Consider the following 15,669-nt stretch of genomic DNA (forward strand, 5'->3'; position numbering starts at 1 on the left):
CCATGCTTTAAAGTGTCATCATTATCCTCTATACCTGTGTGTCATCATTATCCTCCATGTCCGTGTGCCATGTATGCCTGTGTGCTATCATTATCCTCTATGCCTGTGTGCCATCATTATCCTCTATGCCTGTGTGCCGTGTATGCCTGTGTGCCGTGTATGCCTGTGTGTCATCATTATCCTCTATGCCTGTGTGCCGTGTATGCCTGTGTGTCATCATTATCCTCTATGCCTGTGTGCCATGCATGCCTGTGTGCCATCATTATCCTCTATGCCTGTGTGCCATGTATGGCTGTGTGCCATGTATGGCTGTGTGCCATCATTATCCTCTATGCCTGTGTGCCGTGTATGGCTGTGTGCCATCATTATCCTCTATGCCTGTGTGCCGTGTATGCCTGTGTGTCATCATTATCCTCTATGCCTGTGTGCCGTGTATGCCTGTGTGTCATCATTATCCTCTATGCCTGTGTGCCATGCATGCCTGTGTGCCATCATTATCCTCTATGCCTGTGTGCCATGTATGGCTGTGTGCCATCATTATCCTCTATGCCTGTGTGCCATGCATGCCTGTGTGCCATCATTATCCTCTATGCCTGTGTGCCATGTATGGCTGTGTGCCATCATTATCCTCTATACCTGTGTGTCATCATTATCCTCCATGTCTGTGTGCCATGTATGCCTGTGTGCTATCATTATCCTCTATGCCTGTGTGCCATGTATGGCTGTGTGCCATCATTATCCTCTATGCCTGTGTGCCATGTATGCCTGTGTGTCATCATTATCCTCTATGCCTGTGTGCCGTGTATGCCTGTGTGTCATCATTATCCTCTATGCCTGTGTGCCATGCATGCCTGTGTGCCATCATTATCCTCTATGCCTGTGTGCCATGTATGGCTGTGTGCCATCATTATCCTCTATGCCTGTGTGCCATGTATGGCTGTGTGCCATCATTATCCTCTATGCCTGTGTGCCGTGTATGCCTGTGTGTCATCATTATCCTCTATGCCTGTGTGCCATGTATGGCTGGCACCAAGGACTTCACCTTAGAGTGTGAATGAAGAAAGAATATTGATCACCTATTGTGATCACCTATAGTAAGATTAAACTGATTTAAATATCTTGTTTTCTTCAGGTTGAGGGTTTAAAACTTTCTCTCAAAAAACACAGAAGGAAAAGAAAAAAGGATGGACTTTTAGTCAAAGGTAAAATCCTAAAATGTATTAACTAATCCCAAACAACCTTGATTATAGGATTCCCTTCTCTATGATAATATTATTTCCTTCAAGCTTCTAGATTCTTTCCCCCTTGATCAACCCCAGTCAGAGATTTTTGTACATATGTTACTGAATGATCTTTACTCCTCTGGGCCAAATCAGTCTGGAGAATAGCTTTGGACCCTTGTTTTGTTTGCTTCACCATTCTCTATCACACCCTGTCCTCTTCTGCCCTTGATCAACCCCAACCTTAAAGATTCTTGTCCTTATAAGGTTACTCTATGATCTTTACTAGAGATCTCTTGGGTAAATCATTCTGGAGAGTAGCTTTGCATACTGGTTGTCTGGTTTAAAGCATTGATTTTTCTTATATTTTTGTCATCTTGCAGAAGGTGAAACAGATAGCATAGGAAGTGATGGCGATCCAGCACCAGGTAGATGAATTTTGGTTTTAAGGGAAAATAATAGACTAATTACAAAAAAGATGGGAAAGAAAGAAAGGCTAGGTTCTTTATGGCATTAAACGACATGAGAGATTATATAACATAAGAGTGTCCATTCTCCACTGAATATGTTTGGGATACAAAAGTTGATAGCTGAGGGGGTTGGGAAATACCCTTTCATAGTGGAAGAAAAAACCAGCTGGTACCTCTACTCTTGGGTTGATATGCAGTGGTGGAAGACAAACCTCTCAATGCTATACCTCCCATCCTTCAAACCATATCATTAATCGGTGTTGACATTTTAACATCAATTTTTCAGTCCATCGAAAACCTAGAAAATATAAAAAAGATGCCAGCTTCTGGTCTGAAAATGCCATAAACATGGACTCATCAGTCCCACTTGACCAGCAGTACCCTGCAGACCCTTTGCACACAGAGAAAACACCCAAAAAACGCAGAAAAAAGAAGGAGGATAAAGGAGAAAAGCCTGATAAACCACCGACAGTCAAAAAGAGGGGTCGAAAGCCCAAAACCGATAAGCTCGGATCTGCGGGCAGTCAAGTTAACTCTGGAGGTACCAATCTAGGGGAATACTTAGGTCATGATTGGCCAGGTGGTGGGACTTTGCCGTCAACGGCTGGTGATATGAAGGTCAAGTTACCTGGCTTGAGTGATCATCAGATATCTCCTGGGAACGGCATTCCTAACCCTGTTATGGGCATACACAAAGAACAGGTATGTAGTAAGCATTATCTTGCGATTGCTTTAGTGAGGAAGGTTATCGGCAAGACAATCTTCAGAGTAAAATAAGACCCCACTCAAATATTTAGTTACTTTTTGCAGGTATTTCTTGCCAAAGACTTGAAACCTTACAATCGAATTCCCCTTACATAATCTAGTTCATCCGTAAAGAGAGAGAGAGAGAGAGAAACAAACCAGTTTGCAAGTTAAAATGTTATTGATTTAATGTCTTTGGTGTTTTGTTTCATCAGTCACCCATGCCTGTGCCATCTAAAAATGTCGACACCAGAAATGAAGGAGCTAAGGTAACATTACAGATCTAGTTTTTATCTTGTGCTTTGAAACAGAGCCTAGTTTTTCAAAACCTGATTAGTGCTTATCCAGGATTAACTCTGTAGGTATTATTAGAGCTAACCCTGGATTAGCACTAGCTAGTCTGGCTTTGTACAACTTCGGCTGATCTAAGTTGGGATATTGATAATTCTGGGTCAGAGTAAAAACTAGAGAAACCCCTGAATCAAGGGAGAGGCCCAATGCATGTGGTGTGGCATCAGGTTGAGAGGCTCTACCTCGTGGTGTGTTAAGTAGTTGACTGATGTTGGCTGTTTATTTGATAGGATAATCGAGTTTTACTATATGGACATCCCTCTAGTGAGCAACAGAGGTCAAACCCCACCACTCCCACTACTGCCAACCCTACCTTGTCCCATCAGTTCTTCACTGGGGGTTATAACAACGCAAACTACACTAAAACTTCTAAACAAGAAGAAAATGACTCGTCAAGGTCATCGTCACCTTCAAGCCCATCACCATCACCCAACTCTTTCAACTCACCTGGGTATTCATATGATCAGGTGCACCAAACTGGTGGATATCAACAAACATATGGTCCTTTTGGAGGGATGTCTTATCCAACCCCCTATGGCATGGGTGTGGCCCCTAACAATCAAGTCAGTGCCAAGTCTCCACTGACAAGCCCATCTTCGGTACCTTCACATTTTATGTTTGGAAATGCTTACAACCCCATGTACAGTGCTCAACCAGGCTATGGAAGCTATCCATTTGTTGGGCTAAATAACGGGTCTACTGGGGCATCAGTTGGACTAGATAAAGACCCTGGTTCACAGGGTGAAGAAAGCTCATCCCCTGAAGCTATCACTAAACCCTTTAGTACACCAGAAGGTAACGCCAACTCACAAACTAAGAGCCCTAAAACATTACTAACTTAACCTCGTCGAGTTACAATGGTCATTTTAAGATTTCTTCTCATGTGAGTGTTATGTGAAGTTTTTTAAGAGTGTTAATACCTTGGATATAGTGTAAACTGTTTTAATGTCATGTTATTTTAAGTGTCTACATATGTGGTGAGGAAACACTACAAGAAGCAGGCAAAAATTGATTATTATTGTACTAAGTATATTGATTTATTCAGACATATGAGTAGCATTATTAGGTTCAGTAGCATTTAGTTATAAGTAGGAATATTAGTTAATAACAACCTAGATCTTTTCCAAGGAATTCTTTTGATATGATATCGTATCAGTCAATAATATTGCATTTGACAAAGTGTTCTACCAGTACAATTTCCATTTCAAATTACTGCAATCAGTTAAATGTTTTCTCCTTCTTTGATGATATGTGATATGAAATACTGTCTTTACGAATCTTGGCGTCAGCCAGCCTTTTAATATTATTATTATTATCATTATTATGATTACCATTATTATTATTATAGTTATTGTACATAAATATGCACTCAAGCAAAGGGCTTGCAATTCTATTAACATTTCCTATCTTTTTTGTACAGTTAATCTTGGCTCACTGAATTGAATGAGTGACGTGAATGAATGAAAGAATGAACAATTGAATTAATGAATGAAAGAACAATCTTTTTCCTAGGAGTGAATTTTTTAAGCTCTTGTATCAAATTTATTTTAAATATGGAACTGTACATTGATCAATTCATACTGTATTTATTTTGATTTTTCATAAATATAATATTTGAAAGTCTGTCAAATTTAACGATTGTCTATAATAGTCCTCCTTTGCTATAACTTGTCAAATATTCACCAATATCTTCATTTTATTAGTGCAATTACCAAAGTGTGTAACAGAAGGCCACCTACATCCTACTTTCTAGCACAAACCATAGCACAGTATTCGTTTTTCTGGCTTTTGATATAGTGGTGCTGTCGTAAGTAGGAGAGCAGGCTTTCTTTGGCAAACTGAAAATTGAATATCTGTTAGGTTATATTGGCTAGGGCTTTAGCTTGGTGGATTAATCTGAGATAGACAATACAATCACAATTCTTATGGTACAACCACATGACTCAAAATCCCTTGAGATATAAGTAATAATTAAACAGCTGTCATGATGGTTGATCTAACAAAAGAAGCTAATGAGGAATCCTTTGTCGTTGTCAACCAACATGGTGGCTGTCATAACAGGTCTGTCATAACATGCACCCCAAGAATTTCCATTATAATGTTTTTGAGGAAGCCTGACTTCATGATAGGACAGATAGTAGAGATTGTTACACTGATATAAACAAATTATTGGGGAAAAACACTTGTTTAACTGTTGAATAATGAATTTATTTAATGCCTTTTTGTGTTCACTCAGGTAATTGTACCAATTCTCTAAAAAAAACATTATTGCAACACAAGCAGCTATCAAGTCAATTTGAGTCAATTTGAAGTTAATGCAGCTGATTAATAAATTTTGAATTTTGATCTTGTAAATGTTTTCCTTTTTGGGTTGAGGCTTTCAGATCAATATTAATATATTTTGTTGTGTTTAATTTTGTTGACTTGTAGCTACTTGATAGCTTTTTGGAACAAGTTTCTTTAGGTCCAACTTGCTAATGGCAGCTAAGACTTTGGCATAAGCATGTTGCTCTTGGCAGTTGTAAGGAAAAATTGTACCACATAAATCAGCCTTTTTGGTCCTTCAATGGATCTATCTGGAATGCATATCAAGAGGTGTCTTATCTTTTTACTCTTTTTCAATCTATGTTTGTCATGTTCATAATATATTTGGTCGATGAAAAGAGGAAATGATTTATATTTTCATCCCCCCCCCCCACCCCCCTAATTTTTTATAACAGTAATCATAAATGCAAAGAAGCACCCCTACCCCCCTAACAAACCCCTTTCCTCTTTTCACCATTTTTTATTAATATTATCTAAAAATCCACGAGTTTTGATAATTTCTACTGCATACGCATTATCCTAGATATTTGTTTGAAAATCTAAAACTATAGTACCAACACTAAACTCAAGAAAAAGTAGAAATCAGTAGAAAATGAAGGATTTTTAAGCATAAATTTACAACTATTCTATTGCTTTTTCACAAGTTTACTGTTTGCACTCTTAAGATTAAATTCAGTTTAATGTTTTCTATGGTTAAAATGTACTGAATTCACTTTTCTACTGATAATTATGGAAAACGTGTGTAGAAGGATAGCTTTTGAATCCACAATTCTCTTGTAGTTGCAGTATTTAACTAGAGTAATGTAGAACCTTTGCAAACTGAAATTCCCGAGTTCAGCTTTAACTTTTTATGCTTTTTTTGCAAAATGGAGACCCAAAAATTCAAGTAATGTATAGGAGAAAAGACTATTTTCAAGAATAATTCCACTGTTACTGCAATTTCAAAACATTTTCTACACACCTTTTGAAAAATTCTTAGACAGTATCTTATTTTCTTCCAAAAAAATAAGAGATAATATATAAATATATAAACATTTTTGACGTACTCGTGTATCTATTTATTTTCTTTGAATGAAAAAGAAACTTTGCTACCAATAAAAATTCTGTGCCATGGAACATTTATATGCTACTGTGCCTAAATATGGGCGGAAACGTGCCGTGCGTGCGTACATACTTGGAATCTTTGGTTATGAATATATTTATTGATAACATTCATAACGAAAATATATTATTGCTGACTATTCTAATAAATTGTGAAAAAATGTTATTTTAGTGGTTGATTTGTTTGAGAAGGGTTGTTCCAAATGGGTGTGGTAGGGCCATTTGTGTACCCAGACATTTTTATCTACCATTTGAATGACTATTTTGCTTTTGGCAAAGAAAGGAGGAATGAAAGTCCAATTGGGCGTTAATTTAATTTGTTTAATGTTTTCTCATTTTAGACCACGTGTCATTCCCTTGAGAATAAGATTCTTTGTTTGAGTGGTATCCATATTCAACAAAGAAATGATACTCAAGGGAATAACATGGTCTGAAATGGGAAAGCATTACGCTGAAGTGGATTTGGTCCATTGGGATTGAAAAAGAGAATGAATGAATTAAAGAGAAAAGGGGAAATAGGAATTGGGTGTGTTTTTTATTGTTTGGAGTGTCAGGCAATACCTTTTAGCATTGTTGTATTCCTCACCTTGCATTCCTCAGATAATCTTATTACTCTCTTGTTTTTGGAAGTTGATCCTCAAATGTTGAGTATTTTACCAATGATCACCCCCATCCGTAACTCTCTAAGATATGCCTACACACCCAATGATATAGTGCCCCCAAAGCCGTTCTTAGCTAGTGTCATCACGCTACGTTAATGGGGAGTGAGCGATGGATGAAGGCACTAAGAATGGCTAAGCCGGAGTTTTTAATGAGATTCACAAACAAACGAAAGTGGGAATGGGATTAAGATTTGAGCAAAACATAGGCTTGGACTATGGATTTGGTTATAATGGGGGTGAGAAACTTACATATTACATATTTTACAACCACCACTCCCCTTACGGGGCTCTTTCGTGAGGTTCCCTCCACATACACTACCACTACATTCTATATGGGAAATAGGATTAGCCCCGACCCCCTCAGGACCCTCCCTCGATCGAATGCGAAAAGTAAGAGCATTCTCAAATTTTCACGTGAACTCTCATTACTCAAATATTATTTTTGCTGATTTCCCTCCCCCCCCCCCCCCCTGAAATTGCCCTATAACACTATGACGTCACATCAAAACATTGTTTTAACGCTAAGGATCATGGTCGCCAGAGGGGGCAAAATAGCAGCAAAACGAATTAAATCACACAAAAAAAGGTTAATTAGATGGGGAAAGGCTGATAACAGATAAATGTTGTACTAGATCCCGAACGAAAGAAAATTTCGCCTAAATTCCTATCATTCTTGCCCATGTAAACAAGCTGTGACGTCATAATGTTATAGGTCAATTTTAGATTAAATTCATGACGTTTTTTAAAAATGTTTGATTTGCTACGTCAGCGGATCTGTCCAGCGGATGATTAAACAATTTACACAGGTATCCCTTAAATCGATAATGAAACTGATGACCACCATTTTGTAGCCTGTCTGGTCTTCTTACTGCATTGTTGATTGGTAAGTTGTTTTACCTTCTTTATTAATATAACTCAGGTTATTAATGCATCAATATAAACATATGTATTAGGAGATTGAAATTTTGGATGTACCATGACGGACACTAGAGGGGAGGGTTTGGGGAGGTCAAGTCTTTTCTTTTTTATCTATACTCTGATAAAGTTGCAATTCATTTACTATATTTTGAATACCACATAATATCAATTGAGTGTGTAGACCCCATACCCCCCCTACCCCCATCGTATCCCCATCCCCATCCTCGTTAAAAACAATGCTGTTTCTACCCTCAACGTGACAAGATGGTGAAAAACAGGAATCCTGAACTGGTACTTTTGGAACCCGGATTCCCGAATTTCATCAACAGTGTTTCCTTTTGGGGGGGATGAATGTTCCAAATATTCAGTGGAATTTCTATAATACCGGACACCTCTATATTAAAGACACCTCTATTTTACGGACAGATATTTAAATCCCGGCAAAGTCACCATATTACATTTTTGTTTCATATACGAACCCTCTATATTGCGGAACTAACCCGCGCTCCAAACAGGTTTTCTTTCTAGCTTTTTCATAGTTTTTTGTAGTAGAATTAACAAATTTGCGATATGGTTTGGCGTGGTATGTCTTTTTATTTACCACGATATCAATGCATCAGTTGGTCAAAAGTAGTTATGTACCTATTCATTATGACCAACTGTTGACGTCATATCGTGGTAAAAAAGGACATACCATGCTGAACTATCAGTATATCGTATTTATTTCTCTTATCGCTATAGTCAAAGGGGTTTCGTCAATATATATATTTGACTTAAATAATTTATTCGTGATAAATTTGTTTTTAGCATCAATATATGTTTTGTTTGATTTTATTCCGAAATATGATTCAATAATACATATTATTGCGGGCTTCCTGTGTTACTCGGGGAGTGTTCAGAACACAGGAAGCCCAACTTTAAACCAGTATTTTCTTACATTCCACTTTCCTATTACTTATATCCTATTTCCCTCATATGACACATCTAAAGATCTATCACATAGGACAGTTTCATTCGAAAGGAAGATAAAAAAGCACTCGAAATAAGGAAAATGCGATAAACACTATACCGCTGACCAAAACCTATTTTCATCAAACATTACCACCCCCCATAAAATCTTTAATATAATTCTAATGAAGAATGTAATTTCAGAATCATGTTGACGTGGTCTTAAGCTTTCTAAAAAGGTGTACTGTGTTTGGAAAAACTAAATATTTCGATTTACGAAAATTTGGACCGTCTCAAAAAACGCTTATTTTGGGGTTTCAACTTCAAGGGGCTTGTTTTCTATGAAGTAACGCGAAATGTCGAAATATTTTTAGGCACAGATTTAAAGTTTAATTAGTGCTTTCTAGCAAATATATAATATTTTGAATCAAAGCTTTCTTTCATTTTTTATTGAGCGTTTTTTGACGGGTGGAGGCATTTGGGCTACCTGTGGTGAAGTTTAATTTAAGGTAGCAGTTTTTGATCCCCGTTTTCGAGGCTAAACTCGACCGATTTTACAATATTTTTATTTATTTATCAAGGAAAATAAAAAATACTTTCAATATACATGTTTTCGTTGAGAAAATTAGTCATTGATTTTTTGACGATTTCATACCTTACCACAGGTATCCCAAAGGTATACCTGTATGAAATGCTTTGGTCATATATTGCTGTGAATTTGTTGTAGACATTTTCATCGTTTTAAGAAAGTTTTGAACGAGGGATTCCTTCATATCATTTTGTAGATATGTGAAGTACTTCACACTCTTGCACGGCGCTATATTTATTCTCAAGAGAATGAAAGCCTTTGTTTAACCACGCGTTTAAATACCTCATTCTGAAGCGCTTGAATGCGAGGTTTCGCGGGGAAATTCTGTTCCACTTGGTAGAGGCCCATAATGCGAATAAACTGTTGTTTTTTGTTGTTGTTGTTGTTGTTGTTTTTTGTTTTATTTCAGTATTTAGCCAGCTTTGAAAGGAGATGTAAGCGAATCGAATAGAGGACTGTGTCGCGCTGTGCTACGAAGTCGTCGACTACTCCCAGTCATAAAACAACAAGTCTTGTAAGTAAGCATGTATATATGTCTAAAGTGAAAGATTTAGTTTTTTGAAAGTTGCAAGGGGGTAGAGGTTAGGGTCTGTATAATTTAACAACAGAAGATTGGGATTGAATTATCAATGCACGATGGTTAAGGCTCAGAAACACTCTTTGCAACATGACGAGCAATTTTGCTGAAGAAGGGTCGTTTTCTACTTCAGAAACATTGCATGCAACGAATTGGGTCGTGTGGCATTGTTCGCGACATCGATTGCCTTCAACGTTGCGCGCAATGTTACACCGTGTGTTTGGAGCTTTAACGTGTTTTAAAGCTGTAGAGCCCAATGTTATTGCAGTATTCAAAAAGTATCCTGTTTTTTTTTTCCAATTTATCCATCCCTCCTGGTCACCATTACCCTACTATGCGTGCAAACTTTGCTAGATGAAAATGTATTAAGTATTAAAGCCGGTAGCGACTTGTTACTCAGCACCATTAAGGCATGGCTCTTTTGAGGAAGTGATGGAAAATCAGTTATTTATTCATATCTTTGACAGTTTACTATGAATCTTTCCCAAATTTTGCTCGTAGTAGTAATTCTTCAAGGCAAGCAATTACCGCATATGTGTTACCATGGAAACCAGGTCACGTGACCACAAGGCCGCCATCTTGGATTTTTTAAACAAATCGTTTGTAGTCGTATTGAAACTACTTCAAAAGTCCTGAAAATCCATATTCCTTTTTATATTTGTAATACCTATATGGATTTAATTGGATATCTTGGAATTTATATTAAGTTTAATTTTTAGAATATTTTTAATTTTTTGGAAAATACAGAAAATATTCTAAAAATTAAACTTAATATAATTTCCAAGATATCCAATTAGATCCATATAGGTATTGCAAATATAAAAAGGAATATGGATTTTCAGGACTTTTGAAGTAGTTTCAATACGACTACAAACGATTTGTTTAAAAATCCAAGATGACGGCCTTGTGGTCACGTGACTTAGTTTCCATGGTAACCAAGGCTCTAAGGTTCCTTCTTTTCACAAAAGACATTAACTTACCAAGTTTGGGGAAGATTCGTAGAAAACTGGCTATGATATAGCCAAACAGTTTTTTATCTGAGAGCCATGCCTTAATGATGCTGAGTAACATTAGCATAAATAGTCGCTCATAATTTATGAGTTGGAAGGTGTGCCAATTCCATATAGTAAAAATTTTTGATGCCCCCTCCCCCCCCCCCCCCCCCATTTAGAATGATTGACAGATTGAAAGACGTTAATGAGTCAGGCGCGCGCATGCAGCTAACTTTGTTAAAGAAGTGTAAGAAAACAGCATTGAAAATTACAACTAATCTTTTTCTTTCTATATAAGTGAAAACAACAACAAAAAAATTTCCGATCTCTGTTTAGAATTACAGCTAGCACGATAACGGCGTAAACGAGTGTTTTTCACACTTCTTAAATACTTAAGGTGTTTCGTAAATGCTTTTTCTCTAATCCCAGAACACAACAGCGTATAATATAATGACTTTTATTGATTCTCAACAACATGTTTTAAAATCGAATCCCAAGATCAAACTTTGCAATTATTTTGTTACATCTACTAACGTTGTTTGACCCTCAGTGCTAACCGCAGATTTACGCAACCTTTCCAGTTTCGATTCTTAATTTTAAATCAAATTAATAACGCGAAACATTAAGAATATGCATTGGCGCTCACATGACATAGGCGTATGTATATACAGGTGGATGATTCTGGTTAGTTGCGAGGGAGAGTGGTCGATGCGCGATGTTTTCATTACACCTGATAATGCCCGCCAAGAGAACCCTTTACTCCAGAGAATTTTCCCTTTACTACAACTTGGAAAAATATAATATATCCCCAACATTTCTCGTGATATATTTTGTGAAATAATACATGCATTTTAAGATTGGCCCCTCCCTATGCAATTTTATATTACTGTATATTACTGTTCCATTATTTTAGTTTTTTGATCCTCTTTCGAAAGAAGGTGCAAGCGAATGGAATAAAGGATGGTATCGAGCTGTGCTACGAAGTCATTGGCTCACCCCGGCCACAGAACATCAAGTCTTGTAAGGAAGCATGTATATATATTTTAAACATAATGGATTTTTTTCTGTAAAGAAGCATGAGTGGAGGTTTGAGGCTCCACAGTCACATGGGATCTCGGAATGTTCATCTTAAAAAAGCATCCTAACCCTCCCCCTGACCCATTGGTGACCCTTCGTTGTCAACCTTCTTAAGATAATGTTATGTTCTAGTGACATTACTATTAACTTTTTTTAAGTCGTGGAAGTGTATAAACCAAGAACTCTCCATAATACTTTCCAGCGAACAATGGTCAATTAAAGATGGAAAAAGAGAAATGAAAATTGTGAAACGGAACGGAGGAAAATGCAAAAAGTACGAGAGGTGACGAAGTAATATTACGCTTTGAAATGTGAAGAAAATGATGAATTAAGAATTGAGCGTGGGATTGGGTGTGATTGGATGGATGGATGGATGGATGGAGGGAGGGAGGGAGGGAGGGATGGAGGGATGGATGGATGGAGGGATGGAGGGATGGATGGATGGATGGATGGATGGATGGATAGATGGAGGGATGGAGGGATGGATGGATGGATGGATGAAGTAAGAGTTGATTATGGTATCGGATGTGATTGGATGGATGGATTAAATAGGAATGGACTATGGGATTGGATCAGATTGGATGGGTAGGGATGGCGATGGGAAGGAATTGGATTGATAAAGTAAGAGTGGACTGTGGGATTAGGGAAGGAATTGGATTGATAAAGTAAGAGTGGACTGTGGGATTAGATGTGGTTGAATTGGATTAGATAGATGGATGAAGCAAGAATGCGCAATGGGATTGGATGTGATTGAATTGGATTGGACGGACGGATGAAGTAAGAATGGACTTTGGGATAAGATGTGATTTAATTGGATTGGATGGATGGATGATAACATTTGAAAATGCGATAAAAAAATTGATAGCGAATATAGGAGAAACAGAGAAACAAGGTAAAATTGGAAGTAAAAGTAAGTGGAGAATAGATAGTTAAGGCAATTAAGAATACAGAGAAACAGAAATGAAAAAGAATTAAAGAAATAAGAGAAACAAGTCACAGTAAAAAAAGATAAGAGCATAAAAGGCAGAAACAGAGTGAAAGGATAGGGAACAATAACACTGGTAGCACAACGAAAAAGAATTTTTTATTAAAATATTTTCCTAAAGACAGAGTTTTAGTCGTTACTTTTTGTCCTTCCCCCGTCCCCCCCCCCCCCCCCCCCCCCCTCCTCCAAAATCATCTTGAATGCGAGGCCTCGAGGATGAATACCACACATTCCTACGAGAAAAGCTGTGATTTGTTTTATCTACTTTTGTTCTGCTCATTTTCAGGGTAATTGTGACAGTGTCACCCCGAGGGTCACCAAGAAACGATGGAGTAATACTCAAGGGATTGACTTGACAAAGAAAAAAAGGAGTACAATGCATCAGTAATAAAGGCATTGATTAATAAAGTGCTGATTCCTTTGAGGCTTGCTTTTTTTCGTTCCTCGCGGAGAAAGATCGCTAATTCTACGAAAGAAAGAAATGGATGCTCGAGGGAACGACGTTACTAAAACACGGAACACTTTGAAAAGATCATAATCAAATACTGGAACAATGCATTTTCAAAGTGCAAGATTCTTTGGGGCTCGCGGCCCTTCATTTGATTCCTTTTCTCTCCATGACAGAAATAAAAATTGCACGGGTCTCTACTCCCATATTCACCCAAATATGACGTCATGTATTTGACTTCTTTGGGCGCTGTCTAGTTTAGTCACGTGTTATTCCCTCGGGTAATTCTTTTATTCTACGCTTGAAAACACTTATTCAAACTGAAGTAAAGAAAATATTGTTATGCGCATAATTTACTTGTATCAAACGGTTGGTGCGGCGTACTGTTTTGCTCCAAGAAGTAAACTCAAAATAGACGCGCAAAGTGGCGAAGAAACAAGATTTAATTAATGAGGATTGAACGGTAAACTTTTGGGACACAGTACAACTGGTTTTGAAAGAAATTTGTTGAGCTTTTGACTAAACTAGAGTCTTGATCACTGCAGTCACGCTATCAATACTGTCAAAAACTGCAGTCTGTACTGTCTCAAAAGTTTATACGGTTAATCATAATAGTTCTCAAGCAAAGATGAATTTTCATAATTGTCAAACTTTTGAGACACAGACAACTGGTTTGGAAAGCAATTTGTTGAGCTTTTGACTCAATTAGAGTCTTGATCACTGCAGTCACGCTATCAATAAATTACTTTCAAAACTGCAGTCGTACTGTCTCAAAAGTTAATAGGGTTAATCATGATATTTCTCAAGTACATATGAATTGACACGATTGTCAAGAGTTAATAAACTTCATAGTTCAAAGTGTAATAAAAAATGTTGATGCTGCATGCGTCTTGAAATCTTTGTTCATCATTGTCTCCGGGTGTACTTTATTCTTCTGGTCTAGTGTCTCAATAATAAAGGCATTTTTCAGCGTGTTTTATTTTTCTCGTTTTTTGTTTTGATGGGTGTCCAACGATAATCGGACAAAGAAAGGGAATACACCAGACAATAAGAATTCAATGTTCTTTTATTGTAAACTGCGATATGTAATAAATTATCAAACACAATGAAATTAACTAAACCCCCGTAAAATGTTTTTCTGTCTAAAAAAAAGTGAAAAACCAACCCCAAAATCACAAAATTGGAGGTCACGTGACTTGTCACGTGACTAATTAACATATTGTACTTTTTCGTTTAAAAAAGGGGTTTTCCTCGGATTTTACCCTCCGTAAAGTCCTAAAATGATCTTTTCTACCCATTTTATACGTTTTGGGCAAAAAATATTGCCCGAAAGCTGCCAAATTTTTAATATTTTTTCGCCAAGAAGTCCGGTTTTTGCGGGATCCCTGTGTAAAATGCTAGTATCCAGTCCCTGAGCATGTCACCTCTTCATTTGTTGCACGCTGCTGTTCGTTGTGGATGTGTTTCAACGGGTGCAAATACATGATGGACTTTTTGGCTGAAATTGTACAAGAACAAAGATGGTTGTTAGCTCGTGCTGGACCTAACAGAGAAGCAAGTACACGAGAACTATGAAAGGTAAGAATTAGATCGTTTTTTCTGCGTCTTTCTTGCATTTTGCTGTATTTTTGACGAGTTTGTAGATTTCAAATGTTCGACTCACCGGCTTCGTCCGCCATAACACGTGCTAACTTTAGACCCTGAAAATCCAACTTTTTCTGCAAGAAACAATTAAATTTGTCGTAAATAAACAATTTAAGTAAGTCTGCAACTTAGCTTAAGAATATTTTCATTTTTTTATATATTTTGAAAATTCGGTTTCTAACGTTGTACGAAACTTGTTTTTTTGTAAAAGTTTTAAACCATTTTCTCCCTAAATCCTAAATATTAATGTCTTAATCTCTATTCTTTTTGCATTGCAGTCGAAAAAAAAAAATCATGTACATTTCTTCGTAAAACCGTCGATTGAGCCTGTAACAAGATGGCCGTCGTTTCTTGACATCTGAGCCTGATAGCCACACTGCACCTTGACTCTAACCAATATATACACGCCAACCAGCAAGCTAAAAATGGAAACGTTAGTATGAAATGATGAATTTACTACACTAAAACAAAAAAAACCTTTGATATCAATATGGACTCACATTGACCTGATTATTGAGATAATAATTGATCCTGTAACCTTTATAACAATATGGATTCACCTTGTTGCTGTATAGTATTGAACTGATTATCAAGATGTTAAACAATGTGATAACCTGT

General features: G+C 37.1%; 1 protein-coding gene and 2 long non-coding RNA genes across 6 annotated transcripts in view; 2 read left to right on the top strand and 1 right to left on the bottom strand.

The window, feature by feature from the left end:
- LOC116295145 (ATP-dependent chromatin remodeler CHD8) overlaps positions 1-6,377 on the top strand; it is a 37,577-nt gene extending 31,200 nt beyond the window's left edge. For 3 of the 4 annotated variants that reach the window (XM_031702898.2, XM_031702896.2, XM_031702897.2), the window contains exons 36-40: positions 1,133-1,202; positions 1,604-1,648; positions 1,977-2,392; positions 2,650-2,703; positions 3,016-3,912. In XM_031702898.2, the coding sequence (XP_031558758.2) occupies positions 1,133-1,202; positions 1,604-1,648; positions 1,977-2,392; positions 2,650-2,703; positions 3,016-3,627 (1,197 nt within the window). In that variant the 3' untranslated portion in view covers positions 3,628-3,912. Of the gene's footprint in view, positions 1-1,132; positions 1,203-1,603; positions 1,649-1,976; positions 2,393-2,649; positions 2,704-3,015; positions 3,913-4,205 lie in introns of those variants that run through there. The other variant, XM_031702899.2, reaches the window with a different exon arrangement.
- A 1,338-nt stretch (positions 6,378-7,715) lies between these two features.
- LOC116295163 (uncharacterized) lies at positions 7,716-12,319 on the top strand. Its single transcript, XR_004196999.2, has 4 exons — positions 7,716-7,756; positions 9,738-9,842; positions 11,833-11,917; positions 12,133-12,319. It is a non-coding gene; the product is annotated as an uncharacterized LOC116295163 (long non-coding RNA).
- A 2,219-nt stretch (positions 12,320-14,538) lies between these two features.
- Positions 14,539-15,669, bottom strand: part of LOC116295168 (uncharacterized) — a 37,397-nt gene continuing 36,266 nt past the window's right edge. The window contains exons 6-8 of the long non-coding RNA XR_016120533.1: positions 15,352-15,470; positions 15,071-15,125; positions 14,539-14,905 (exon numbers count right to left, since the gene is read on the bottom strand). This is a non-coding gene — a long non-coding RNA (uncharacterized LOC116295168). The remainder of the gene's footprint in view (positions 14,906-15,070; positions 15,126-15,351; positions 15,471-15,669) is intronic.

The sequence above is a fragment of the Actinia tenebrosa genome, unplaced genomic scaffold (genome assembly GCF_029948245.1).
Source record: "Actinia tenebrosa isolate PJP-AT-01 unplaced genomic scaffold, QUT_ActTen_1.0 PGA_scaffold2__45_contigs__length_23673736, whole genome shotgun sequence".
Taxonomy (NCBI): domain Eukaryota; kingdom Metazoa; phylum Cnidaria; class Anthozoa; order Actiniaria; family Actiniidae; genus Actinia; species Actinia tenebrosa.